This window comes from Staurois parvus, unplaced genomic scaffold, assembly GCF_062004578.1.
Source record: "Staurois parvus isolate SC_StPar_1 unplaced genomic scaffold, SC_StPar_1.0 ptg000557l, whole genome shotgun sequence".
In the NCBI taxonomy this organism is placed as follows: Eukaryota; Metazoa; Chordata; class Amphibia; order Anura; family Ranidae; genus Staurois; species Staurois parvus.
This window is the reverse complement of record NW_028318353.1, coordinates 151,944-179,290: the sequence shown is the minus strand read 5'-3', so window position 1 is coordinate 179,290 and position 27,347 is coordinate 151,944. Positions and strand designations below refer to the sequence as shown.

The following is a 27,347-nucleotide window of genomic DNA, read 5'->3' as shown; positions in this document are numbered from 1 at the left end:
GATCAGACTGAACTAGGGGAGGAAATGTAACATATTATACAGACACATCTTCTGACAACGGATCCAAAATAGTTCTTGCAGACATTGTTCTATGTTCTGCCAAAGACTTATTATGCTTCATCGCTAACCAATCGAGTCTGAACAGAGGGTGTGCCTGGTGTTCTGCAGGACATACAGTCATGGCCAAAAATATTGGCACCTTTGCATTTCTGTCAGATAATGCACCACAAATGTCTTGGCATTCCCATGATTATTTCTATTGTTTGTATTGGTATGACACAAAAAATGTGGAGAAACAAAAGGCCAAATCTGACACATTCAATGCAAAACCCCAAAAACAGACCGGGCAAAATTATTGACACCTCAAAACTGTAAGAAATAATTGCATTCCAAGTTTGTGATGTTCCTGTAATTTGTAATTAAACTCACCTGTATCAATTAACAGATCCTGTTTCTGTGTCCACTGTGCGCAACATTGTCAGGAAGTTTACAGCCCATGGCACCGTAGCTAATCTCCCTGGATGTGGACGAAAGAGAAAAACATGATCAAAGATATCAACGAAGGATTGTTCAAATGGTGGCTAAAGAATCTCGATCAGCTTCCAGAAAAATTCAAGCCAACCTTCAGGCACAGGGGACATCTGTGTCAACTGTCAAATCTGAAGACTACCAAAGAAAGAGGTCATGGGTCTTACAGCAAGTCAATGGCCCAAAGCACATGTCAAAAAGCCCCCAGAAATGGTTTTAGACAAAGCGCTGGAGAGGACTGAACTGGCCAGCAATGAGTCCAGATCTCAATCCCATAGAGCTCCTGTGAAGAGATCTCACCCATATGGAAGAAAAATATATTTGAAATGCTACAATTTTGTCCATATTCAATATATTTCAATAAATAATATATATATATATATATATATATATATACACACTGCATGTTGAAATGCGTTTTTATTACAAAATATATGGAAAATATTTGTAAAAATACATTACAAATATACTGTATGTCTTTAAAAATACAAATCTACATTTTTGGATTGCATTTACAAATATATGTAAAAATATATGTTAAAATGACTTTTTTACATGTTACAAAAAAATCTGAAGAATATATTTTTAAAATATATTCTTCAGATTTTGTTTACATCAGATATAAGGGGGCACTCTGGTTGATGGGGACACCTGATGTAAGGAGGCACTCTGATGAAGATACCTAATGTAAGGGGGCATTCTGATGGGGACAGTCCATGTAAGGGGGCACTGTGGTGAGGACACCTGATGTAAGGGGACACTTTGACAGGGACAATCCATGCAAGGGGGCACTGTGATTGGGACACCTGATGTAAGGGGGCACTCTGACGAGGACACCTGATGTAAGAGGGCATTCTGATGGGGACAGTTGATGTAAGGGGGCACTCTGATGAGAACACCTGATGTAAGGGGGCACTGTGATGAGGACACCTGATGTAAGGGGGCACTGTGATGAGGACACCTGATGTAAGGGGGCACTGTGATGAGGACACCTGATGTAAGGTGACATTCTGATGAGGACACCTGATGTAAGGTGGCACTGTGATGGGGACACTGGAAGTAGGGGGGGCACTCTGATGGGGACAATCCATGTAAGGGGGCACTGTGATGGGGACACCTGATGTAAGGGGGGACTCTGATGGGGACAATCCATGTAAGGGGGCTCTGTGTTGGGGACATTGATGTAAGGGGGATTCTGATGGGGACACTGATGTAAGGGGGGTACTCTGATGGGGACAATCCATGGAAGGGGGCTCTATGTTGGGGACATTGATGTAAGGGGGCACTCTGATGGGGACATCTGATGGGGACCTCTGATGGGAACTCTGATATAAGGAGGTACTCTGATGGGAATCTGAAATAAAGGAGTACTCTGATGAGAACTCCTGATGTAAATGGAGACTCCGATAGGTCCAATCTGATATAAGGGTGCAAAGGCTCTGTTTAATCGCCCTGATCCAATGACAGCTCGATTCACACCTACACAGTTTGTGTTTGATCCGTTTCTGCAGTGCTTTTTGTGGTGTTTTTGATGCGTTTTGAGGGGGGTGTTTTCCCCATCTTGTTGCTGGGCAGATTAATGCAAAATGCATCAAAAACATGTAAAAAACGCACTACATGCATTTCTTCAGCGTCTCCATTGAAGTCTATTGAACCAAAAATGCAACGTTTTGCATTTAAAAAGGTCCATGAGCCCGGGTTCACACTGATGCGGTGCAGAATTCACACCTGTTTCTGTACAATTTCGGCACCGCGTCAAAATCGCACCCCGTTCATACGAACCATTGCAGGTGAGTATTTTAAGTTATCGACACCCCGAAATAGGTTTGCAAAACGCGGTGCGATGTGTAGAATCAGATCGATTCTGGTGCAGACAAAAAAAGGGGTCCTGCATGTTTTCGGTGTGGCTGCGATGCGATTTGAGCCATAAAAAAAATGTACGGCTAAAATCACACCGCACAGAAATCGCATGTGATTTGCACAGGAATGCGGCGCGGTTCCTATGTGAATCACATGCGATGTGCCACACCGCATCAGTGTGAGCCCGGGCTGACCCTTCCCAAAAAACACACCGGGTGAAAACATGGAGATGTGAACCTGTCCCATAGGAAATCATATTAAATGGATTGTACTGTGTTTCTGCAAAACGCAACGGAACACGCTTAGGTGTGAACATACCAGTGCTTCCCATTGTATGACAGACTCTCAGCGACTCGCATAGTGCGGTCATTATGCCCCTCGACTTTTGTTTACTGCACCCCCAGATCAGAGAGGCTAAATCTGGCCCTGGCTCTAATCTCTATCCAAAACTGAAAACAGGTTATACTCAGGGGTGGACTGACAACTCATGGGGCCCCCGGGCAATAGGGGATCATGGGGCCCATGTCCTCGCCCACACTCAAAAAAGCCTATGAAAAAGGTACCAGGGGCATCTCATGGGGCCCCCTACTGACCCCGGGCCATCAATAGGAGATCATGGGGCCACTGTGTCCTTGCCCAAACTCAAAAAAGCCTATGAAAAAGATACCAGGGACATCTCATGGGGCCCCCTACTGACCCCGGGCCCTCGTGCAGTGCCCAAGTTTCCAAATGGTCAGTCCGCCCCTGGGTATACTTTAAGTCCTGATTCACACTGACGCGGTGTATAATTGGCGGCGGTTTCTGTTCGAATTCCGCACCGCATCAAAATCGCACCCCGTTCATGCGAACCACTGCGGGTGTGTATGTTCAGTTAACAACACCCCGAAACCGGTTCGCAAAATGTGGTGCGATGTGCAGAATCGGATCGCATAGGTGTGAATACCCATGCGATTCGATTCTAGTGCAGACCCAAAAAAGAGTCCTGCACCTTTTTGGTGCGAAAGCAGTGCGATTTGAACCATACAAAATGTATGGCTCAAATTGCACCGCACAGAATTCGCATGTGATTTGCGCAGGAATGCGGTGCGGTTCCTGTGCGAATCACATGCAATATACCGCATCGCATATATGTGAACCCTGGAGATTTACTAAAACCGGAGCACTCAGAATCCGGTGCAGCTGTGCATGGGAGCCAATCAGCTTCTAACTTCGGCTTGTCCAATGAAGGTGGGAATACACAATTAGAAAATCGATGGATCAGTCATCCGGCGGCCGTTCATTGGTTGAAATCGTGGCCCACATTAATAACATCAATACCTAAAAAAAATCGTTCGTCGGGCAATACGTAGTGATGACGTCTTCCGTACAAGTGGAAGTGATGCGGTGTGCGTATGACCTTGTAGCCACGCCCTTCCGGCCAGAACGATCGATATACACAACGATTACCAGCAATGAGTATAATATCGTTTATTACATGACCTATATACATAAATCGTGATACAGAAAATATAATCTGCACCAGGGTGGATTTGATTTAAATCACTAGTCAGTAAGGCTTGATTTAAATCCTAGTTTTCTACATAAAGACTAATTCTTGCTGGTGTAACTTTAATATACAAGTAGATGAAGATTTTTAGAATAACAACTTTTCATATTAGTTTTTTTATCCCCAGTTTAATAGGTTAATCATTCATATTTGGACAACTTTTCTGTTGTACTTAGGAAGGAGAAAAATAATCATTACCTTAATAATAACAATTTAAATAGATTTATTCATCTGAAACAATAACATTCCAGCAGATGTGATTTGCTTAAACATCCATGTTTGGTAACTAATTTGGCTAAACAAAATATATATATTTTAAGAAACTTAGACTGTCAGCCCCTCCCCCTCACACTTAGTTTCACTTTCTTCTTGTGCAGATCTATTCCACTCCAAACAATCAGAAAAATATTGTTTCTATTCTATTCACTGAACTTCTTGAAGCTTGGCACTGAAGGGGTTGATTCTGTATTCAGAGGTTTGTAGAAGTTAGGATGAAGGTCTTTTTCTTAACTCTGTTCATGTTATAACATTTTTGCTGTGAAGAAGAGGCCTGTGATCTCCGCTGAGTCAAATTCAGTTTTGAGAACTGCAAAAGTAAACCAAACATCTGTGATAATATCTTGTAGGCAGAGAAACTGCCCAATAATCTTACAGAAACCTCTGGAAGAGCATGACATTGTGAATGGATTCATGGAATTTATTTACCAAAAACATTAAACATATACAGCCTCATTCTACATAATTAAAAAACTAATCTTTATTTCATGATGGAATAACCTTTGGATGGTAATATATTTTCCTCAAAAAGCATTTTATTTTAAAAAATCTGATTTATATAAAAAAAATCTGATTTAAGAAAAAAAATTCTATTTAAATAAAAAAAATCTGATTTTTTAAATAGTTTTTTAAAAATCATTGATTTTATCCACCCTGATCTGCACAATTCTGGTTTCATCATCTCATTCGGCCGATCTACTTTTAACATTTGGATTTTTTGTTTGTGTTTACGAAGATTCTTCGGACATAAACATCCGGGTCATCTTCTGTTTCCGCTCATGCGTGATAGCGCTTGACAGATTTTTTCTTCATACGACCGTCCTACCGCCGCATAGAAAATTGGTCGTTCGTATACGAAACGACAACATTTTTCACTGTTGTTCAGCCGGATTTTTTCGTTCACAATATCGTTATCAGTTAAAACATCCCACTCATCAATGAAGAGAAAATCATTCCATCGGCGGTTCCACAAAACTTTTCGTACGATTTTCTTATCGTGTGTACGGGGCGTTTTGATAACACTGGTAACGTTAGTTTTTCAGCTTTTTTTAGCATTTTTGCATTAGCGTTTAGCCGCGATTAGCGGCATTTTCCCGCGTTTTTAGATTTTTGTTACCCAAAAAAATTTTGGGGGGGGTCAAAAAAAGTCCAAAAGCGCCGGTTTGTGGCGTTGTACCGCGGTTTAAAGCATTAAAGCGTTTTACAGCTAAAAAAAACTCCTCTAGAAACCCTCTAGTCCTGTTTTTTTTTCCAGCCAAAAAAATGTTCATTACAGTCACGCACACGGGACATTTTGATAACGCTGGTATCATTGGCTGTGTAAAGTCATGTTAAAAATGTGAGTTTTTCAGCTTTTTTTAGCATTTTTGCATTAGTGTTTAGAGGCGTTTTGCAGCGTTTTTCCATGTTTGCGTTTTTAGCTTTTTTTACCAAAAAACTTAATTTTTTTGATCAAAAAACATCCAAAAACACTGGTTTGCGGCAGTTTACCACATTTTTCAGCGTTAGAGCGTTTTTACAGCTAAAAAAAACTCCTCTAGAAACCCACTAGTCCTGTTTTTTTTTCCAGCCAAAAAAACGTTGATTACAGTCACGCACACGGGACATTTTGATAACGCTGGTAATGTTAGCTGTGTAAAGTCACGTTAAAAATTTGAGTTTTTCAGCTTTTTTTAGCATTTTTGCATTAGTGTTTAGAGGCGTTTTGCAGCGTTTTTCCACGTTTGTGCCTTTTTGCGCTTTTTTTTTTACCAAAAAACTTGATTTTTTTGGTAAAAAAACATCCAAAAACACCGTTTTGCGGTGGTTTACCACATTTTTCAGCGTTAGAGCGCTTTTACAGCTAAAAAAATCCTCTTGAAACCCACTAGTCCTGTTTTTTTTTTCAGCTAAAAACCGTTGATTCCAGTCCAGGGGCGGACTGACCATTTGGAAACTGCCTGAGGGCCCGGGATCAGTAGGGGGCCCCATGAGATGCCCCTAGTACCTTTTTCATTGGCTTTTTTGAGTTTGGGCAAGGACACAGGGGCCCCATGATCGCCTATTGCCCGGGGGGCCCCATGAGTTGTCAGTCCGCCCCTGTTCCAGTCTATGTGTGTATGGACACATAGGATAACATGCCGGGGATGGACACACAGGATAACACGCCGGAGATGGACACATAGGATAACATGCAGGGGATGGACACACAGGATAACACGCCGGAGATGGACACATAGGATAACATGCCGGGGATGGACACACAGGATAACATGCAGGGGATGGACACATAGGATAACATGCCGGGGATGGACACATAGGATAACATGCTGGGGATGGACACATAGGATAACATGCCGGGGATGGACACATAGGATAACATGCCGGGGATGGACACATAGGATAACATGCCGGGGATGGACACATAGGATAACATGCCGGGGATGGACACATAGGATAACATGCCGGGGATGGACACATAGGATAACATGCCGGGGATGGACACATAGGATAACATGTGGGGGGTTTACTGGCTGTAGAAAAAACCGTCAAACGCCAAAAACAGCCGCTGTAAGAACGTCCCGTGTGCATGAGGACTTAAACCTGGAAGCTGATTGGTCTCTATGCAGAGCTGCATCAGATTTTGCACTCTCCAGTTTTAGGCTCCGGTCCCATCAAATCCCATTTTGAAATCGTACGAATTACAGTGAAGTCGCACGATTTCAAAGTCGGGTGAGATGCCGATTTCATTGCGATTTGCAAGACATCTGATACACGTTTATGCAAATCGCACCAAAAGTAGTGCATGTACTGCTTTAGAAATCGGTGCGGCTCCACCAAGTTGGAACCATGACGATACGACCGCTCTACTAGCGGACAATAGGATGTGACTTGGCATGCGATTTTCAAGTCACAGGGCATGCAAATCTCATGGCAAGCCGCATCCAGCTTAGTGGTTAGCATGTCTGCCTTGCAGTAAATGGGTCATGGGTTCAATTCCTGACCATGGCGCCTCCTGCATGGAGTTTGAATGTTCTCCCTGTGCCTACGTGGGTTTCCTCTGGTTTCCTCCCACACTCCAAAGACATGCTGGTAGGTTAATTGGCTCCTGTCTAAATTGTCCCTAGTATGTGTATGTATGAATGTGAGTTAGGGACCTTAGATTGTACTCCCCTTGAGGGTTAAGGACCTTAGATTGTACACCCCTTGAGGGTTAGGGACCTTAGATTGTACGCCCCTTGAGGGTTAGGGACCTTAGATTGTACGCCCCTTGAGGGTTAGGGACCTTAGATTGTACCCTTGAGGGTTAGGGACTGATATGAATGTACAATATATATGTAAAGTGCTGTGTAAATTGATGGCGCTATATAAGTACCTGAAATAAATAAATAAACCAGCCCTCAATAAATAAAAATCAGCACTCTTGAACTTGCATCTTGTTGTTTTTTAAAACCCAAACACCTGCTGCCCCCTACTGTCCATTGTCTGACCTGCACAGCCCCGGCCTGCAGTAAAAATAGTAAATACATTCAGCATAAAAGGTTGATGGTATCCAACCGGAAAAACATCTTAAAATAATAGTAAGACAAGCTATCTTCACAACAGAGCAGAAACTAAACACAACAGAGATGTCACAGACTTGAATATGACCAATGCTGCCTAGCCTTATGTCTGCTGCCTTGCAGCACCGGGGTCCTTGGTTTGAATCCTGGACATGATGCTATTTGCAAGGAGTTTGCATGTTCTCCCTGTGCCTGCGTGGGTTTCCTCCGGGTCCTCCGGTTTCCTCCTACACTAAAAGACATGCTGGTAGGTTAACTGGCTCCTGTCTAATATTGGCCCTAGTATTATTATTATTATACAGTATTTATATAGAGCCAAAGGGTTTGCTCAGCGCTGTACAGTAGCGAGGGGGACAGAAGATGAGACAAGACAGTAACAATACAATACACGAGGGGTTCGAGGGCCCTGCTCTTTGGAGCTTACAATCTAGGAGGGAGGGGAAGGTGGCACAGGAGGAGATGGCTGTGGGGGATGGAGTGGTGGGAGGAGTGGAGGAGGTTAGTTGTTAGGTGAGGTCAGGTGTTAGGTGAGGTTGGGGTAGGCATCCCTGAAGAGGAGGGTTTTCAGGGTGCGCCTGAAGGTGAGGAGGGTAGGTGACAGTCTGATGGATTGGGGTAGGGAGTTCCAGAGGATGGGGGAAGTCCTGCAGAAGTCCTGCTATCGGGCGTGGGAGACCAGGGAGCTAGAGAGTAGGAGGTCCTGTGAGGAGCGGAGGGCACGGGTAGGGTAGTATTTGATGGTATGTGTATGTATGTGAAATAGGGACTTTAGATTGTAAGCTCCTAGGGGCAGGGGCTGATGTGAATGTACAATATGTAAAGTGCTACATAAATTAACCTCTTGGCACCGGCCGAACGCAACTGTGCGGCCTCCTAGCGTCTGGGCCTAGACGCCGATTGGCCGCACATTTGTATTCTTTTAAAAAGACACATATGTGCTGAGAGCGTGCATCCTGTGCGCTCCCAGCACACATGTCTGGTACTCACGGAAAGGTCCCGATCTCCTCTTTCGACCGGGACCTTTCCTTATCATGTGACCGCCGTGACAGCGAATCACGGCGGACACATGATCCTAAAACCCCGCCTCCCGCCTTCTGGAATCCTTAAAGGGCCGGGAGGCGCCAGCACCAAGGGGTTAAGAATGACACACCAGTACACCTGCACTTAAAGTGGCACTTCACTCTCTCCACCAACATTGAGCCCCGGTTCACATATATGCGGCCATGCGGGCCACGTTTTGCACGGCCATGAGAGCCCATTTGTTTGAATGTACTCCTGTGCCCCGGGACACGCAGAGAGGTCCCTGCACTTCTTCTGAATATGCAGCCCACACGGGAACCCCAGTTCCCAATACGGTTGCGTTTTCCAGTGCGGGTGGCGTGCCATTAGAACTAATAGCACCCGCCTACGGGTCCGCATTCCTCTATGCGGGAGGATTTTTGTGGATCCTCACCGGCACCACCCACACAGATGTGAATCTAGCCTGACTCTTTTTAATCCTTATGCTGCTACAATTAGTATAAAGACAGGAAGGTAGATGAACCCCTCACCCTCCAGAGGGTTTACCCCCCCCCCTTCCTGACCAGGCCATTCTTTGCGTTACAGCGCTGCGTTACTTTAACTGACAATTGCGCGGTCATGCAACGTTGCACCCAAATGGAATTTACGGACTTTTTTTCCCACGAATTGAGCTTTCTTTCAGTGGTATTTGATCACCTCTGCATTTTTTTTTTCTGGCGCCATAAATGAAAAAATAAATTACAATGTTGAGAGAAAAAACAATATTTCTGGCTTTTTGCTATAAAACTTGTCCAGTAAAAAAATGTAAAATATCAAATTTGGTCATAAATTTAGGCCAAAATGTATTCTGCGACTAAAAAAATTCCCAATACGTGTAAATTAATTGGTTTACGTGAAAGTTATAGCGTCTACAAATGGCGGTACAGATACTGGGATTTTTATTTTTATACTTCTAATGGCGGCAATCAGCAACTTATAGCGGGATTGTGGCGGGCATTCTGACACTGGGGGGGGGGAACTGACTGACTGTCACTGACATCGCCAGTGACACCAATACAGTGATCAGTGCTAATAAAAAGCACTGACACTGTACTAATGACACTGGGCAGGAAGGGGTTAACATCTGGGGCCATCAAAGGGTTAACTGTGTGCTGTGTGTGTTTTACTGTGTAAGCATGCTGCTATACAGAGCCTTACAAAGCAGCATGCTGGTGCTGACAGGGGAGAGATCTGTATTGTTTACATACAGACCTCTCCCGTTAAGTGTTCCTCGGCGCCCCCTACCTTGAAATACAAGATCACATATATACATGATTTTGTGCAGCCCTGCCGCCCTGTGGCAGTATTTCTGCTATACGGCAATTGGGAAGAGGTTCAATTTACTTGTTTTAAACTTTTTTTTTACATTTCTTCAGTTACTTCCTGGTTTCCATGCCTAGGCAAATGATGTCACACATCCTAGGAGCCTTCAGGAGGGGAGGGAGGGTTCTCAGCTCAGCCAATGCCTGAGCTAAGGGCAGATAGATTCCAGGAAGTAAATGCTACATGAATCATCTGCCCTTACTCAAGATGGCCATGGCCAGAAATGCCAGACGGTGTTTTTCAAAATGATTTTTCAGCAAAATAAAGCATGGAGACATGGATGGATGGATGCTTTGAATAATAAAAATGAATTAAATAGCATCTTTTGGATTGTAGCGCTCAGGTGAAGAGCAGTTCCACTTGAATACGGTTGTATTAGGTCAATTATGTCACAAAAGTCCCCACCCCCTTTTTATACATATCCCCATCCTCGTCTGCTGCTCATTGGCTCAGGACTGACAGACACCTTCTAGGTTCAGTTGAACCAAAGTTTATTGCTTTGCCATGCCACCTCAATATCTACAGGACAGAAGCAGGTAAGGATCTGCGATGACACTTACTTGGTTCCTTGCAATGTAGATGGCTAACCAAGGGGGGGGTCGTATTTTTTTTTTTTTAACAAAACTGACATTAGTACTAATCAGGGGCGGACTGACCATTAGAGCACTCGGGCACTGCCCGAGGGCCCGGGGTCAGTAGGGGGCCCCATGAGATGCCCCTGGTACCTTTCATTGGCTTTTTCATATGTTTTTTTGAGTTTGGGACAGGACACAGGGGCCCCATGATCCCCTATTGCCCGGGGGCCCCATGAGTTGTCAGTCCGCCCCTGGTACTAACCTGTGTTCAGCTATTTCAGATGTGTTCACACTGCTATGATGGTGGTTGTGACGCATTGTGATTACCAATTATCTCCAAGTAATGCACATTTTCAATCAAAGCACATTTAGAATGCTGCTAGAAACATAGGAGCACCTATTAAAGTGAGTATAAAGGATAAAAAAAGAAAAAACAGGTTATATTTACCTGCTCTGTCTTAACGGGTTTGCACAGAGCAGCCCCAATCCTCCTCTTCTGGGGTCCCTTGCCGATGTACTGGCATTCTTGGCTCCTCCCCCCTGCCGAGTGCCCCCATGGCAAGCCACTTGTTATGGGGGCACTTGTGCAGGCTCGTGAGCAGTATGAGCTTCTGCATTGTCCTGGAGAAACAAGACTCCCTTAGTAATGTGCAATTTCAGGACAGGTTCTGATGATCCAGGATCAGGTGTTCCCCGCATTGAATGTTTCCAGGAATGACTGCTGTGGGCTGGAAACCGCCACAGCCGGGATGGTCACTGACAGACGTACGGCCATCTTTGAAACGTTTACACCATTCAATGTTCTTACTGCGGCTGAGCATCTCATCACCGCACTGCGCTTGAAGTCTTCTGTAGATATCCACAGATTTTACAGCTTTGTTACCACACGCTGTTCCATACACGCACTCACACTGTCGTCTGCCATCTTGATTATCGGTTTCTGGACTGGCCCGCCTATAAGTAATAGGACACACTGGCCACTTACTACTGCGTGTAGTACCACCACACTATCAGCCCTTTTTATACCTGGAAAATTAAATGTCCCGATTTGACATAAACGCCCCTCATATTATCACAGTATTATTATAAAGTATTATTATGTATTGCTATAAATCAGAGGTCTCCAAACTGTGGCCCAAGGGTATGGCCCCGGATATGGCCCTTGGCTACCCTTTAACTGGCCCTTGGGACACTATTCCTCCCACTGAGACCAACAATGGGGCAGTACTTCTACCATTGAAACCAATGATGGGGCACTATTCTTCCCACTAGTACCACTGATAGGGCACCACTCCTCCTACTGACCATCAACCCTGCGCCCATATTTATTCTCACTGATGATCGGGTCAGGACATTTTCTGTCCTCGGTGACCCTAATCCGGCCCTCCTAAAGTCTGAAGGACAGTATACTGGCCCTTTGTTTGAAAAGTTTGGAGACCTCTTCTATAAAGTATTATTACATATTATTGGAATGTATTATTATGTACTATTGTTATTACATGATTATATATTATTACATTATATAATTCTATATTATATTATTATTGGAATGTATTATTATGACATGATTACCTTATTTTTCGCTCCATAAGACGCACCTAGGAAAACAAGAAAAAAAATATTCTGAACCAATGGACTGCAGACATAGTACAGGAAATGACCAGGGACTGCGGATGTACTACAGGAGATGACCAGAGACTGTGGACACAGTACAGGAGATGACCAGGGACTTCGGATGTACTACAGGAGATGACCAGAGACTGCGGACACAGTACAGGAGATGACCAGAGACTGCGGACACAGTACAGGAGATGACCAGAGACTGCGGACATAGTACAGGAGATGACCAGAGCCTGCGGACATAGTATAGGAGATGACCAGAGACTGCGGACATAGTACAGGAGATGACCAGAGACTGCGGACATAGTATAGGAGATGACCAGAGACTGCAGACACAGTACAGGAGATGACCAGAACCTGCAGACATAGTACAGGAGATGACCAGAGCCTGCGGACATAGTATAGGAGATGACCAGAGACTGCAGACACAGTACAGGAGATGACCAGAACCTGCAGACATAGGACAGGAGATGACCAGAGACTGCGGACACAGTACAGGAGATGACCAGAGCCTGCAGACATAGGACAGGAGATGACCAGAGACTGCGGACATAGTACAGGAGATGACCAGAGACTGCAGACACAGTACAGGAGATGACCAGAGCCTGCGGACATAGTATAGGAGATGACCAGAGACTGCGGACACAGTACAGGAGATGACCAGAGCCTGCGGACACAGTACAGGAGATGACCAGAGACTGCGGACATAGTACAGTAGATGACCAGAGACTGCGGACATAGTACAGGAGATGACCAGAGACTGCGGACATAGTACAGTAGATGACCAGAGACTGCGGACATAGTACAGTAGATGACCAGAGACTGCGGACATAGTACAGTAGATGACCAGAGACTGCGGACATAGTACAGGAGATGACCAGAGACTGCGGACATAGTACAGGAGATGACCAGAGACTGCGGACATAGTACAGGAGATGACCAGAGACTGCGGACATAGTACAGGAGATGACCAGAGACTGCGGACAGTACAGGAGATGACCAGAGACTGCGAACAGTACAGGAGATGACCAGAGACTGCGAACAGTACAGGAGATGGCCAGAGACTGCGGACCTAGTACAGGGGATGACCAGAGACTCCAGACCTTTGGGGAGCAGGTACTCGAATTTGACAGGTCGCCTAGGCGATCGGAAGCGAAAGTTGTCCTTCCTCCCTCCCATAGTCTTCTGTGACATGTAACCGGTCCCAGAAGACTACGGGGCCATTCACAAAGTGCAGCGCTTCTCGCGCATGCACAGTGGGCACCCAGCTGTGAAGCCGTAAGCTGTCACAGCCAGATGCCCACACTGAAAATGCCGGCGTTGGGGAGAGAAGACAGATGGTGAAACCAGTGGTGATGAAGACACCTCTGGATCGTGGAACAGGTAGGACCAAGGATTAGGTTCTGCTGCACAATAAAGCTGAGCGGCTGGCCCGGTATTCTAACACAACGGGGGGGAATACCGGACCGGCCGCTCCATATTCGCTCCATAAGACGTACAGACATTTTTCCCCATTTTTTGGGGGGGGAAAAGTGCATCTTATGGAGCGAGAAATATGGTATATATTATTACATTATAAAATGACATATTAATATATTGAAACAATCTATAAATAAGTGCCGTGCTACTTAAAGAATGCAATGTAATCCCATATGTGCAACCTTCATTATAAAGTGCCTCTGCAATTGCTCATATAGCTATTTATAAAGTACATATACCATTACAATGTATACATAAACAATATGTGACAAAGAAAGTCCTTGTATGACAAAGAAAGTCCTTGTATGACAGATATGTATCAATTCTTCTAAATAAAGTTGCTCAATTCCTGTAGATATTGTGCTCCTTCCTACTATGGGCAAACAGGTAGTTCTGGGATGATTCCTCACTGTTCTCATGATCATTGACACTCCACGAGGTGAGATCTTGCATGGTGCACCAGACCTAGGGAGACTGACACTTGTTTTGTGTTTCTTCCATTTGTGAATGATTGCACCAACTGTTGTCACCTTCTCACCAAGCTGCTTGGCCATAGTTTGGTAGCCCAGTCCAGCCTTGTGTAGGTCTACAATCTTGTCCCTGACATCCTTGGACAGCTCTTTGGTCTTTGCCATGGTGGAGAGTTTGGAATCTGATTGCTCCTGTGGACAGGTGTCTTTTATACAGGTAACAAAATGAGATTAGCAGCACTCCCTTTAAGAGACTGCTTCTAATCTCAGCTTGTTACCTGTATGAAAGACACCTGGTAGCCAGAAATCCTGCTGAATGATAGGGGATCAAATACTTATTTCCCTCATGAACATGCAAATCAGTCATCATTTGTTAGACGCATTTCTGCTGAATTTGTTGTTGCTATTCTGTCTCTCAGTGTTACAATACACCGAACATTCGATTTTTAGACCGATCATTTCTTTGTGAGTGGGCAAACATTCAAAATCAGCAGGGGATCAAATACGCATTTCCTTCACTGTATGTACTCTCACCTTCTTAATTTGACCTATATGTATTGCGGTCAAACAGCGTTTTTCCCTTTTAACCCGGGTAGGTACAATTCCTTTTATTACTCCACTCTTCGCCAGAATGGTCTTCTTATTTATTATCCAACAATCCACCGAACATGTGGAAAAAAAACACCCATCATAGTGTATCGCTTATAACAACCACTATTTTTTAAAAGATTGAGTGCACTGACATAAAAAGTGTCCAAACTGGAACACTACAGTTGAAAAGCTTCCACAGAGAATACATCTAGCCTATTCTGGCGCTCACAAAATGGCAGCTCACAAACTTCCGGTCATGCGGCTTGACGCCATTGGCCCACCCTACGCGTTACGTCACAACACTTGACTTCATCAGGAGTGGCCATTGGATGTCCTCCCGCTGGTTTTATAGCAAACTCCATAATTATTGTTCTGGTAAGAAACAACACTGATAAGACATGCGCCATTTTCCTGTAGCTCAGGTTCCTGTCACAATACATCGGACACCATTTTACTATAGCCCACAATGTGTGGATATTCCAGCGTTTGCCGGCTCATCTTGTGAGAACCAATACAAATGAAGTCAAATTCAATAGAGTTGTCAACTCTATTTAATTTAACTTCATTTGTATTGACAATAGAGTTGACCATACCATTAACTTACCCCCCACCCCCAGTAGGGAAACTAGCATAATTATACCCCAATATGAAAACTGAATTAATTACCACATTAAATAAGTATGTTCTACAAGCCATTTATACAATATATAGCTATAATGGTGTGTGTATACTATATATAAGACATAGGCATTCCCCTGTATTGAATCCCCATCTCATGCCTAATGATAGACAGATATTTAGAAATTCTCTATAAAACCATGTCAAAATCCACATTTAACCCTTGGGGTACCAATGTTTGTAAATTAAAAATCCATTTGGATTTTTTCTAAGGGTCCTGGTTTTATGACTACCCCTCCAATGTGGTTTGTATTTTTTTATTCCCGAAAATTAAAGTCCTGTTGGATCTTTGGTATGGTGCGTTGCAAAATGTTTGGGAAGGTTATGTTTTGTACACCCTTTCAGGATGTTACTAATATTTTCTTGTATTCTTTTGGCCAACATTCTTTTAGTCCTGCCGACATATTGTAAACCACATTCACATTCTATGCAGTACACTACTCCTTCTGTTCTACATGTAGTGCAATGTCGAATATCGTACTGTTGCCCCGCGCTGTAAGCTGTAAAATGATTTTCTTCTGCTTAAATTATTTTTCATGCTCCGACATCCGACATTCACCGCATCTACCACATGCAAAGAAACCTTTTTCATTGAAAAAATAAACTTTATTATTGTTGTTGGGTGGATCCACCACATTCCTCACCAATCTATATTTAAGACTGGGTGCTCTTCTATAAATACATTTCGGTGTCATATGTAGTGTACTGCCCAGCCATGTATCCATTATTAGAATCCCCCAATGCTTCTCTATGATCTTTTCTATTTTTTTCTATTGTTAATTGTAATCTAATAGTATTGCTACTGAGTGATCTTTCTTATTCCCCTTTCTTTCTTTATTCTGGATTAGATCCTGCCTATCCATCCTCTCTACCTGCTGCTTTTCATCTTCTATATATTCCTTCCCATATCCTTCTTCAATAAACAGATCTCCATTTCAGATTGCTTCCTTGATATAGTCTCCTCTTTCAGTGCAATTTCTTTTTGCTCTCATAAATTGTCCTGTTGGGATATTCATCAACCACATGATATGATGACAACTGTCCATCGTGATGTAACTATTTTTGTCTGCAGGTTTGAAGCATGTTTTGAGTTATAACACCGTTTTCCTGTATTGATATAATGAGGTCCAAAAAATGTATGGGCTTCGTATTGATATTCTTCTGGTTGTTGTTCATCTTTTCTATGAATTCTTCCAAGCTTCTCAGGCTGCCCTTCCGTATCACTATAATGTCTTCAATAAATCGACGGTATAAAATTAATTCCTGCAATTTCTATTCAAATATTACCTGATCCTCCCATCTTGCCATGAATAAATTTGCAATTCTGGGGGCAAACTTTGCCCCCATCAAAATGTAAATTTTTTGTTTGTACTATTATTATTACATGATTACATATTATTACATTATATAATTATATATTATTAGTATTGAAATGTATTATTATGTACTAGTATTATATAATATTATTATATGATTGTACATTATTACATTATATATTATATTATTATTGGAATGTATTATTATGTACTAGTATTATATATATTATTATATGATTGTATATTATTATATTATATAAATTATATTATTATTGGAATGTATTATTATGTACTAGTATTATATAATATTATTATTGTATGATTGTACATTATTACGTTATATATTATTACATTATATATTATATTATTATTGGACTGTATTATTATGCACTATTATTATATATATTGTTATTATATGATTGTATATTATTATATTATATAAATTATATTAATATTGGAATGTATTATTATGTACTAGTATTATATGATTGTATATTATTACATTATATATTATTATTGGAATGTATTATTATATATATATTTTTATATGATTATATATTATTATATTATTATTGGAATGTATTAATATGTACTATTATTATAATATGATTATATATTATTACATTATATATTATTATTGTATTTTAATAATATGTACTATTATTCTTGCATGATTATATGTTATTACATTCAGGGGCGGACTGACAACTCATGGGGCCCCCGGGCAATAGGGGATCATGGGGCCCGTGTCCTTGCCCAAACTCAAAAAAGTCTATGAAAAAGGCACCAGGGGCATCTCATGGGGCCCCCTACTGACCTCGGGCCCTCAGGCAGTGCCCGAGTTTCCAAATGGTCAGTCCGCCCCTGATTACATTATATATATAATGTATTATTATGTACTATTAAATATATATTATTACATTATATATTTATATATTGTAATATTATTGAAATGTATTATTATGTACTATTATATATATATATATATATATTTTATTGGAATGTATTGTTATGTACTATTATATATATATATATATTTTATTGGAATGTATTGTTATGTACTGTTGTTTTATATATATTATTAATTATATATCATTATTATGTACTATTATATTATATATAAGGTATAATTTATTTAAAAACATATTTTCATATATTATTATTATACAGTATTTATATAGCGCCAGAAAGGTTTGCTCAGCGCATGTATTGTATATTATTATAAAGTATTGTCACAAATTGAAGTGTTTTATAATTATAATAAAGAATTCCATATTATTAGGAGGAGATCAGCCCGGTGAAGCCCTCGGTGGAGGGGAGACTCTGCTGTCCGGTGGACAGGGATGATCACCATCCATCACCCTCCCAGACCTGCACGCGGTAACTGCCGGCAGAAGGTTAAATCCCGCACTAACAGGTGGAGCCAATCAGCGCTTGGAAACCAGGAAGGGGGGCGGCACCGTGTGTCATATGTACGGAGGGCGGGGCGGGGCTGTACCACGTGGATGCGGGGCAGAAGACCGAGCATGCGCGACGTACGGAGCCGCTGAGTAGCCGTTCTGTTTCCATGGTAACAGAACGCCCTGGTAACCCGGCCTAAACACGGCCTGAGAGAGATGAGCCCCCGGATAGAGGAGGTGGCGGCTTCCCTCATCAGAGAGTTCCTCAGCAGGAAGGTGAGCGCTCTGTGTCTGTCATGTAGAGGGCCCGGGAGCTCTTGTATGTATTGTGGGTGTGTGTCTGAGCCCAGCCTACACAGCGACTGGATATGTCAAATCCCAGCATGCCCTGGGACACTCCTCGGGAGAATGTCAAATCCCAGCATGCCCTGGGACACTCCTCGGGAGAACGTCAAATCCCAGCATGCCCTGGGACACTCCTCGGGGGAACGTCAAATCCCAGCATGCCCTGGGACGCTCCTCGGGGGAGAACGTCAAATCCCAGCATGCCCTGGGACGCTCCTCGGGGGAACGTCAAATCCCAGCATGCCCTGGGACGCTCCTCGGGGGAGAACGTCAAATCCCAGCATGCCCTGGGACGCTCCTCGGGGGAGAACGTCAAATCCCAGCATGCCCTGGGACGCTCCTCGGGGGAGAACGTCAAATCCCAGCATGCCCTGGGACGCTCCTCGGGAGAACGTCAAATCCCAGCATGCCCTGGGACGCTCCTCAGCTGGAGCCTCAAATCCCAGCATGCCCTGGGACACTCCTTTGGGGAATGTCAAATCCCAGCATGCCCTGGGACGCTCCGCGGGAGAACGTCAAATCCCAGCATGCCTTGGGACGCTCCGCGGGAGAACGTCAAATCCCAGCATGCCCTGGGACACTCCTCAGCTGGAGCCTCAAATCCCAGCATGCCCTGGGACACTCCTTTGGGGAATGTCAAATCCCAGCATGCCCTGGGACGCTCCGCGGGAGAACGTCAAATCCCAGCATGCCTTGGGACGCTCCGCGGGAGAACGTCAAATCCCAGCATGCCCTGGGACACTCCTCAGCTGGAGCCTAAAATCCCAGCATGCCCTGGGACACTCCTTTGGGGAATGTCAAATCCCAGCATGCCCTGGGACGCTCCTTTGGGGAATGTCAAATCCCAGCATGCCCTGGGACGCTCCGCGGGAGAACGTCAAATCCCAGCATGCCCTGGGACACTCCTTTGGGGAATGTCAAATCCCAGCATGCCCTGGGACACTAAGAGGGAACGACAAACCCCAGCATGCCTTGGGACACTCCTTTGGGTAACGTCAAATCCCAGCATGCCTTGGGACGCTCCGCGGGGAAACGTCAAATCCCAGCATGCCCTGGAAAACTCTTCGGTGGGAGCCTCAAATCCCAGCATGCCCTGGGACACTAAGAGGGAACGACAAACCCCAGCCTGCTCTAGGACACTCCACGGGGGAAGGTCCTATCCCAGCATGCCCTTGGACACTCCGCGGGGGATGTCAAATATTTTTAAATATATTTCAAATATACACCCTGTTCCAAATTAATATGCAAATGATATTTTTCTCATTTACCTAAATAATTGATGTAAATAAGTCGGCATAATTCTCAGGTTACAACTATTAAGAGTACAATTCACATTTTATTGAACAAACCTCCTAATGATAACAGGATTTTTGTTCCAAATATTTCCGCACAGGAAGTTTCAAAACACTTTATAGTTTGTAAAGAACTGAAAATTGTCATTTGTTGTGTTTGCAGCATATTTACTGAAATCAAAAGCTATTTCAATCAAACTTTTAACAACATTTTAACTTTTTAAACATTTTAACCGGTCATGTTACATTGTAACATAGGAGCCCTTATCTGATAGCAGATCACAAGTCTTGCATCCATTGAACTTGGGAGTTTTTGGATAGTTTCTGCTTGAATTTGTTCGCAAGATGTCAGAATAGCCTCCCAGAGCTGCTGTTTGGATGTAAACTGCCTCCCACCCTCATAGATCTTTTGCTTGAGGATGCTCCAAAGGTTCTCAGTAGGATTGAGGTCAGGGGAGGATGGAGGCCACACCATGACTTTCTCTCCTTTTATTCCCATAGCAGCCATTGATGCAGAGGTATTCTTTGCAGCATGAGATGGTGCATTGTCATGCATGAAGATGATTTTATTACGGAAAGCAGAGTTCTTCCTTCTGTACCAGGGAAGAAAGTGGTCAGTCATAAACTCCACATACTTTGCAGAGGTCATCTTTACACCTTCGGGGCCCCTAAAGGGGCCAACCAGCTCTGTTACCATGATTCCGGCCTTGGGACACTCCTCGGGAGAATGTCAAATCCCAGCATGCCCTGGGACACTCCTCGGGAGAATGTCAAATCCCAGCATGCCCTGGGACGCTCCTTGGGGGGAACGTCAAATCCCAGCATGCCCTGGGACGCTCCGCGGGAGAACGTCAAATCCCAGCATGCCCTGGGACGCTCTGCGGGAGAGCGTCAAATCCCAGCATGCCTTGGGACACTCCGCGGGAGAACGTCAAATCCCAGCATGCCCTAGGACGCTCCGCGGGAGAACGTCAAATCCCAGCATGCTCTGGGACGCTCCTCGGGGGAACGTCAAATCCCAGCATGCTCTGGGACGCTCCTCGGGGGAACGTCAAATCCCAGCATGCCCTGGGACGCTCCTCGGGGGAACGTCAAATCCCAGCATGCCCTGGGACGCTCCTCGGGGGAACGTCAAATCCCAGCATGCCCTGGGACGCTCCTCGGGGGAACGTCAAATCCCAGCATGCCCTGGGACGCTCCTCGGGGGAACGTCAAATCCCAGCATGCCCTGGGACGCTCCTCGGTTGAACATCAAATCCCAGCATGCCCTGGGACGCTCCTCGGGGGAACATCAAATCCCAGCATGCCCTGGGACACTCCTCGGGGGAACGTCAAATCCCAGCATGCCCTGAGACGCTCCGTGGCCCAAAACATGACTCCACCACCGCCTTGCTGATGTTGCAGCCTTGTTGGAACAGGGTGGCCGTCCACCAACCATCCACTATTCCATCCATCTGGACCATCCAGGGTTGCACGGCACTCATCAGTGAACAGGACTGTTTGAAAATGAGTCTTCATGTATTTTTCTGCCCAATGCAGCCGTTTCTGCTTGTGAACATTGGTTAGTGGGGGCCGAATAGAAGGTTTATGCACAGTTGCAAGACTCTGGAGGACTCTACACCTTGATGTCCGTGGGACTCCAGAGGCACCAGCAGCTTCAAATATCTGTTTGCTGCTATGTAATGGTATTTCAGCAGCTGCTCTCTTGATCCGATGCCTGGATCTGGCAGAAATCTTCCTCAATGTGCCTTTATCTGCACCAACCCGTCTGCGCTCTGAATCAGCCACAAATCTCTTCATAGTGCGATGATCACACTTACGTTTTTGTGAAATATCGAATGTTTTCATACCTCGTCCAAGGCATCGAACTATTTCACTCTTTTCGGCAGCAGAGAGATCCTTTTTCTTCTCCATATTGCTTGAAAATGGTGCTCTGCTTAATAATGTGGAACACCGTCCTTTAGTAGTTTTTCCTTAAATTGGGCTCACCGGCCAATCTAATTATCACAGGTGTCCGAGATTGTTTTCAGTGATCAAAAGAGCCCTGACACACAATGCCATCCATGAGTTAAACTGAAAAACAAAATATTTAATCTTTGTGACACTTAAATAGAATTTGCATAATAATTTGCAACAGGGTGTATTTTTCTTCCATATGGGAAATCCCCCTACATAGGTTGTACTTGGTAATCTGCAGTCTTCTTTAAATCCATTCAAAGTCCAGAATTTATACAGCTTGTCTGAGCTTTCAGAAGAAAGTGGGCAGAGAGCTGCGATTACAGCCTGCAGTGAAGAGAGCTGATTGGAGGGAAGGGACACCCCCCTCCACACACCACACAGTAACAGAGCTGAAGCTGTTAATCACAGGCTATGTGCTGGAGCTCCCTCCTTGTCACTATTTCTCTTTTCATGTCAGGAAAAACGTGTCAGAAGTTACTCATGCCTGTAGCAGAGAAATGAGGCAGCAGACAGAAATGACACTTAGTGTTGTGTACTGAGACAAGTGCACACTATAGAGGGATATGCTTTGTTCATATTTCATGTCTGGGGTTTACAACCACTTTGAGATTATTTAGGTATATCCTGGAATTCTACTTTAATGCTGAAGTATACAAATGTCACCATGCCTCTTCCTCACTATGTTGTGTACTGCTGTTATATATTTTGTCCTTTTATTTTTGTAGGGGCTGAAAAAGACACGTACAGCTCTAGATGATGAACTGCCACGCACGCAGCACAGCATCAGTAGCCGGGATGAACTGAGGGCCGTGTTACACTTGGATTCTTTGTACAAGGAAAACAAGGTAGTGACTTCTACCAGCATAATGTTAAAGTGATATTAAAGTTTTGTTTTAAAAATTAAACAACAAACATGTTATATGTACCTGCTGTGTGCTGTGGTTCTGCACAGATCAGCCCTGATCCTCCTTTTCTCAGGTCCCCCCGCCAGCGCTCCTGGTCTCTCTCCTGCTGAGTGCCCCCAGAGCAAGCAGCTTGCTCTGGGGGCATCCAAGAGGCGCACTCCTGAGCTGCAGCTCCACATGTCCATTCACACACAGCTGTGGCTCGACCCCACCCCTCCCTCTCCTGATTGGCTCACTGGCGGAGATTGACAGCCAATCAGGAGTGAGAGTCCCCAGAGAGCCAAGGCTCTTGTGGACTTCGCTGGATCAAGAGAGGGCTCAGGTAAGAATTGGGCTGCTGAACACAGAAAGTTGTTTTTTTTTTTTTTGTTTTTTTTTTATAGGGATGCACCGAAATCTCAGCGTCCAGAATTATATAAAAATAATGCTATTGGCTAATAATCTGCCCAATTTGGAAAAAAAAAAAAGCTCCAGAACTTGTTTCAGCCTCAGATATTTAAATTCAGGGGACTTGGAGCGGAGATGTGAACCGTCTCCATTGAGAATAATTAATTTTTGCTCCTCAAATGTTTTGGAGCTTCGAGCTACAAAGTGCTCATGTGTGAATGGGACCTTAGGGAGATTTTCCTGTTTACAATTATCATTGAAAATGAAAGTAAAGGCCCTACTGCATTGCCCAATTTTGGGTCTGTCTAGGTCTCAGCAGAAATTGGCATCCTACCTATTCATTTCGGCCAAACGTGCTATAGCCCAAGCTTGAAGAACCCCTTCGGTTGTCTTCCAGGGGGTGAAGACTCGGATGAATGCTATGCTGATCAATTACCAGATGTCTAGCATTCTTCAAGATTCTCATCTGAGATTCCTTAAGGTTTAGGAACCTTGCATACGTTATTCCCTGCCATCCCTGCCTCCTACTAGTTATGGCCTCTTATAGTCGTTGCCTGTGCTAGCCCTGGATCCATGACTCTTCTAGTCTTCCTTTCTTCCATGTTTTTTCTCTGAATCTTTTTTCCTTATTTTTTTCTATGTTTTTATATTTTCTTTTTCCTTTTTTCTATCAGTTTGAGGTCTTTTTTTTTTTCTTCTTTTCCCTCCCCTTATGTTCTGAGTTGATATTTCTCGGCAGGGGTTTTTCCTCTTTGTTTTTTTTCATGGTAATATGATGGATTGTTGCTGCTACTATTTGGTTCGACTTTTTGCCATCCCTCCTTGATGTCATTGGACATTCCGTTATTTGGCTAATACACCCTGCTGACTTGTATCTGTTTATGTTTGTTATTGTTCTGCTCTGCCCCTGCGTGGGCGTATCATGAGCTTGTTGTATTATAAAAACAAAAACTTCTTTAATAAAAATATTGAAATAGAAAATGAAAGTAAAGAAAACCTCGAATTTTGGGTTGTCCCCAGAAAAGTAATTGAGGGTAAATCTTTCAATGGGGACACTAGTTCTGGTGACCTAGAGGGCCCAAATAGATTCCCTTTTTATTTTGCAGGGATTTCTTCCCACTTCCTGTTGGGCTGTGAGAGAGGAAGTGAAGGTAAATCTCAATAGGACACAGATAGCAAAAATAAATTGACGGGGTTTATAACCTTCCCTTGCATCCAGAATGGAAAAAAAACATGTTGCTTATAGTTCTACTTTACCTGCTAATGTAACTGTATGCCGGAACCTACAGGTATGCAAATGTAACTTCGTAATCTTCCAGAATATACAGAGGGTCCTGAAACCAGTAGTGCTCTAATATGCTAATAGCGACCTAAGTGTTCAAAGTCAGTCTATGTCCTGTCCCTTGACATTCTGCTTCCTTATTCCCCACCCCACTGATCTGCAGATGGATGCTGCATGTTTAAAATTAGCATGGCAATAAGAAGTAGATCCCTAATTTACTCAACATTCTGCCCTTCCCTAAGAGTACTGCTGTACAGAAAATTATAGGAGGCGAATGTAAGGACCAGGGGCGGACTGACCATTTGGAAACTCGGGCACTGCCCGAGGGCCCGGGGTCAGTAGGGGGCCCCATGAGATGCCACTGGTACCTTTTCCATAGGCTTTTTTGAGTTTGGGCAAGGACACAGGGGCCCCATGATCCCCTATTGCCCGGGGGCCCCATGAGTTGTCAGTCCGCCCCTGGTAAGGACAGATACAGTTGCTTGTACTAGCTGTATTTCAGAATATATTTATTATTTTTAACCTCCCTAGCAGTCTGATTATGTCAGTATTTCTGTGCTCAAAGCAGTACATTTTTTTGCATGGAAATATGTTGTTTTTTTATTGTAGGCCTGTAATTCTTAGGAATAACTCACTGAAATCTGTCCGAACAAGAGTCTAGTAAACATCCCGGGTATGTTAAAATTTTAAACACGAAATCATAAATTATAATGTAATAAATAATCAAAATAATAATATAATAATAATAAATTTAATTCAATAATATAATCAAACCAAAAACACTGAAATGTGAAATATAGCGCCAAGTTCTCACATCACTGAGCAAAGTCGCAGAATCGTTTTCAGTGTCTGATGATGAATTTCCCCCACGAATCATTATCACTCAATTCTGCAAGTGGTTCTGATTTACTATCGCTGTTCTCTAGCTGGTCTAAAACCGCTATTGATCTAAAGGGACGCTTTTTGGACGCCATGGATGTTTCTCAGTTTCCAGGCAGAAAGAACAGTAAAAATGCAGGCAGGGCGCCGGACAAAGCACTCGGGACAAAATGTATGTGAAATGGTTTGATACAGGAATGTTATACTATGTGATTTTAGTGTATTGAGTGAATGTCACATTTTTACATTTTTTAATTTCCCGTCGGTTCCGTTCCCTGTACGCCCCGACGCTCGCAGGGACCGGAACCCGGAAGACAGATGCCGGCATCGGCCGGAGGACATGGCCAGGGATGCTGCAGGGGGGACATCGCAGGAGCGCAGGACAAGGTAAGTGCTGGAGGGATCCCTGAGCAACGCTGCAGTGTATTCCTGAGTGTAGCTCGGGGTTACCACTTGTGGTACTGAAAGTTAACCCTGAGCTACACTCGGGAATACCGCCAGGGGGGTTAATGGGTACAAAAGTGCAATTAAGGGTACATTTTTATATTTCTCTCGAATTGTTCTTTTTAAATAATTATGAATACTAAGGCCCCTTTCAAGTGAAGGGTCTGATCAGGTCCACCTGTAAGTTTTTCAGAGGGACCTCATCGGAGAGTACATTAACCCCCTATGGAACGGTGGGTGTAAAATGGACCGTTTATACCATCCTACCTCCAAATCAATCCAGTCTGCTAAAAAATAAAAACTGAAGGGGATCCATCAACCTCCAACTCAGCAGATCAGATCGAAGGGCAGTTGGGTGTAAACGGACTACAGAGTTCTCTTTTACTCCCGGCCGCCCATAGAGCTCTGTGTACGTGGACACGGAACTGTCACCTGCCTGCTCTGCTCTGATCAGCAGGGGATCAGTGGACAGCAGGGTGGATGAAAATCGATGATTTTTAAAAATAAATTTTAAAAATCTGATTTTTTTTTTTATCAAATTTATTTTAATAAAATGCTTTTGGAGTAAAAATCTATTTCTATTTAACATACAATAATAATTTAGTTTATTCAGCATGCAATGGAGCTTAGTTATGTAGCATGAGGCTGTATATTCTACAATATTTAAATTTTTGGTAAACTCATTCAATGAATCCAAGAGCTAACACGCACTGCATTGAGGCATTCACACAATTTCACAGTAACCATGATTAAAAACATGAAATAAAAGAATTGGAGTCGTTCTCCGGCTATGTGTGATGAACCTATTAACCTAAAATCGGTTCTGATATCTCTATTTTACTAACCTGACTGCTTATTATTGTAAAAAGGAAACCTTCATTTGGTTTGCAAATATTAAACCTGTCATTTTAGATCCATCATGGCAGCGCCTGTTAGCGGGCATCCACTCACCTGCTGCCACCACGTCCCTCACCTTGTTGTGTCACGGCCACATCACCAGCCGTGACGTTAAAGTGAATGGGACTGTCGTTGAGTCAACAGTTGGTCAGAGAAGGAGTTGCTGCGGGACAGAGAGAACAGTTGCTCTTTAAAAATTATGATTTAAATTGAGCCTTTTCACTAGCGATTTAAATCAAATCCACCCTGGCAGACAGATCCTCTGATGACGAAAACAGAGTCCGCCTCAGGTGAAGGGGGCCCTACATTATGGGGTTGATTTACTAAAGAACAGTAGGCTGGTCATTGTGCAAGGGAATTTTCTCCAGAGCTTAGTGAATGTGGTGAAACTTCACTTTGCAAAGAATGCCCAATCACACGCAAGGGGAATAACATAAACAGCCTTTGCTTGCACATGATTGGATGATGGAAGTCAGCAGAACTTCACCTCATTTACTAAGCACTGGGGAAAATTCCCATGCAAAGTGCAATGTCCCTAAACAAGTAAACGGCCTATGCAACTTTAGTAAATAAGCCCCTATACATATAAAAATCCCCCACTCACGACTTTGCCACTAAGATCAACAGCACTACCATTGGTCCTTCCCCTCATGCCAGGGTGCTAGGCGTAATCCTAGACTCTGACCTCTCCTTT

At 43.6% G+C, this 27,347-nt stretch overlaps 1 protein-coding gene across 3 annotated transcripts in view; it reads left to right on the top strand.

Annotated features, from left to right (window-relative positions):
• MINDY4 (MINDY lysine 48 deubiquitinase 4) overlaps positions 1-27,347 on the top strand; it is a 128,750-nt gene that overhangs the window by 23,377 nt on the left and 78,026 nt on the right. For 2 of the 3 annotated variants that reach the window (XR_016315178.1, XM_089691241.1), the window contains exons 1-2: positions 18,347-18,539; positions 22,585-22,704. Coding sequence is in view for 1 of the 3 variants with exons in the window: in XM_089691241.1 (XP_089547367.1) it covers positions 18,480-18,539; positions 22,585-22,704 (180 nt within the window). In the remaining 2 variants the exon portion in view is untranslated. Of the gene's footprint in view, positions 1-18,346; positions 18,540-22,584; positions 22,705-27,347 lie in introns of those variants that run through there. The other variant, XM_089691242.1, reaches the window with a different exon arrangement.